At 45.7% G+C, this 2451-nt stretch overlaps 1 protein-coding gene across 1 annotated transcript in view; it reads right to left on the bottom strand.

Annotated features, from left to right (window-relative positions):
- LOC118734613 (achaete-scute complex protein T3-like) overlaps positions 1 to 846 on the bottom strand; it is a 3827-nt gene extending 2981 nt beyond the window's left edge. Inside the window, exon 1 of the mRNA XM_036464317.1 lies at positions 49 to 846. Coding sequence (XP_036320210.1) covers positions 49 to 650 — 602 coding nt within the window. The 5' untranslated portion in view covers positions 651 to 846. The remainder of the gene's footprint in view (positions 1 to 48) is intronic.
- Between the last annotated feature and the right edge of the window lie 1605 nt (positions 847 to 2451).

The following is a 2451-nucleotide window of genomic DNA, read 5'->3' as shown; positions in this document are numbered from 1 at the left end:
GAGTGATAGGATTGTTGCAGCTGATTGTAGGCGGCTTCACTGGGACTACCCATCGAGGAGTAACCATAGTTGCTGCCATCGTTGCTGGACTCATCGCAGAGTGTGCCGGCATGAAATTTACTTTCGGCTGGCTGCGACTCATCGAGCATATCCTGCAGACCGCGTATATACTCGACAGCGATGCGTAGCGTATCCACCTTGGAGAGCTTCTTGCTGGTGCCGCGTCCACCATGCGACAACGTATTGATCACCGTTTGTGGCAGATGCTGACGCAAGTTGGCAAAGCCGTTGTTCACCTGCTTGACACGGTTGCGTTCGCGCGCATTGCGACGTGCCACCGATGGCAGCTGCTCGCCGTACGGCACATTCATGTAGGTGTACTTCTTGCGCGGCAACATGCCACCACCAACACCACCTGCGGCACCCACTTGGATGTTGTGAAGATTGCTGTTGCCCAAAACTTTTGGTGCGGGTGCAATGGTCTGGTGCTTCTTGTGCTGATAGGCGGCGGTGTGGAGGTTTTGTTGTTGCAGCTGCTGTTGTTGGTGTTGCGCCTTTTGTAGCAACATTATGTTGCCGTTCAACATTTGAAAATGGTGTTGTTGTTGATGTTGCTGGTAACCCGTTTGTGGCATGCAAACACTTGCCATTTTTATGCGAAATTTATTTGGGTGTGCGTTTTTGCGTTTTAAAAATTTTAACTAATACAACTTCTTTCTCGCTTTTGATTAGATTGACTTTGCACTGATTTTCAACTACTACTTTCTACTTTATTTTCTTCGGTTTTGTTCTAAGACGAGCTTGTGTTGCTACGAAATCAAATGCCGTAATGATTCCCTTCGTCCTCTGGTAGCGCCTTAAGTACAATTTCAAAGTGAAGCAACAGCCAACATAGCAGCAGCTCTGTTCACTCTTCTCGCCTACAGCAGTGCCACTCCATGGAGTACAGTGTGAGTGCGTAGCATACCTGCTTCCTCCCCTGTTCCTCGTCATTGCGCTGACAGAGGGTTAAACAGTGGCGCAAGTGATCGTGCCTTAGCAATGTTCTCGATCAGTGCCATGAACTGCTCGCGCGCACCTCAACATAAATTTTGGGTTCTTCGTTTAGAGCTGCGATGGATCAACACCACATTACAGTGTAATCAAAAGGGTAGTGAACAAGAGGGAGCACAAAAATGCGAGCGGCAAGATATAGAGAGAGAGTGTCAGCTAATAAGAATATTTTTTAGAGCCCCCTTAGGCAGTTGGTTGTGTTATGTGTGGACTAAACAGTTTTTTGAATTTGTAGTTTGTACAATTGTGATGCGCAGGTTACAGTGGCTTAACAGCGACAATGTTGCTTTGCAATCAGAACGAAAAGGCCAATATTTTAACAAAAAAAAAGTGACGTGTGCCAACATACCCACGTACAAATCGACGCCTATATGTGCACATGAATGTACATAAATTGTTAATATGTACAATGTAGGGCTCTTATCATCCGAGCATTCATAACTGCCAAATCCATTGCTTCAAATGAATGGAGTCGATTTTACTCTTTAAATATGCGCGATCTACGAATGAATCGAAGCAGCTTAGGTGTTAGTCTTTCAACACGTCGCCGCCAAAAGACGTATACCTAGGCAAGTAGAAAAAGTAAGGTTGGCCTGGATGCCGTCGACAGTCAGGTTTATGTGCCCCAAGAAGTAACCAGTTAGCTATGCCCCAAGTGGTCCCATCTGCTAAATGAAGGCAATGAGATTGGAAGCAACAAGAGTTTTACCCGCTTTCAGCCCCTGGAGGCCTCCCAGTCATAGTTCAATGAAACATTCACTGAGGTTCTAACGTACGGTCGATAATGTGAGGGATGTAGCGGGCTGAGAACTAATCAATGTCTGGTAATATACTTTAGCTGAGACTAACATTAACGGATTAAGAGCTGGAGCGCAGCTTAGCCATCAATGCAAATATGTAAACTTCTACCAGCTTGGAATACCGAGGCGTGTTTTCCAACCGAGAAGTGAAAATTTACCCCACTGCTTTCGATATAAGTTGGCTTCGGATCCTGATGCAGTGTCTGTTTAGTACACAACGCAAAAAATTCGTTGAAGTGTAAGACCGAGATCCGCTTTGGGATGAGGCTAGCGCTTAGCCTCATCGTTGGCATTAAAAAGGCATTGACGTCTAGATATCTGCGTCCAGAAATTTCCGCTTTACGCTACACTGTGTTATACCAACAACCATTTTTTAACACGACAAATGTTCACGGTCAAAAGAGAGTGAACTTTGTCATTCGGTTTAAGAGCTCACTGAAGTTAGGGGCGCCGGTTTACTAATAGGTGTAGCTGCAAGCGCGTGTCACGTCAAAGACGAGGTGGCGCCAAAAAAAATTCCAGAGAAAATGGAATACCGCCGAATTATTCAAGCGCGGCGTCGAAGATCTGCTCGGGCGTAATTACCAGCTATTAAACT

Source organism: Rhagoletis pomonella, unplaced genomic scaffold, assembly GCF_013731165.1.
Source record: "Rhagoletis pomonella isolate Grant_MI unplaced genomic scaffold, Rhpom_1.0 Rhpom_scaffold_00002, whole genome shotgun sequence".
In the NCBI taxonomy this organism is placed as follows: Eukaryota; Metazoa; Arthropoda; class Insecta; order Diptera; family Tephritidae; genus Rhagoletis; species Rhagoletis pomonella.
Note: the sequence above shows the minus strand (reverse complement) of the source record. Positions and strands in the feature narration are given on the sequence as shown.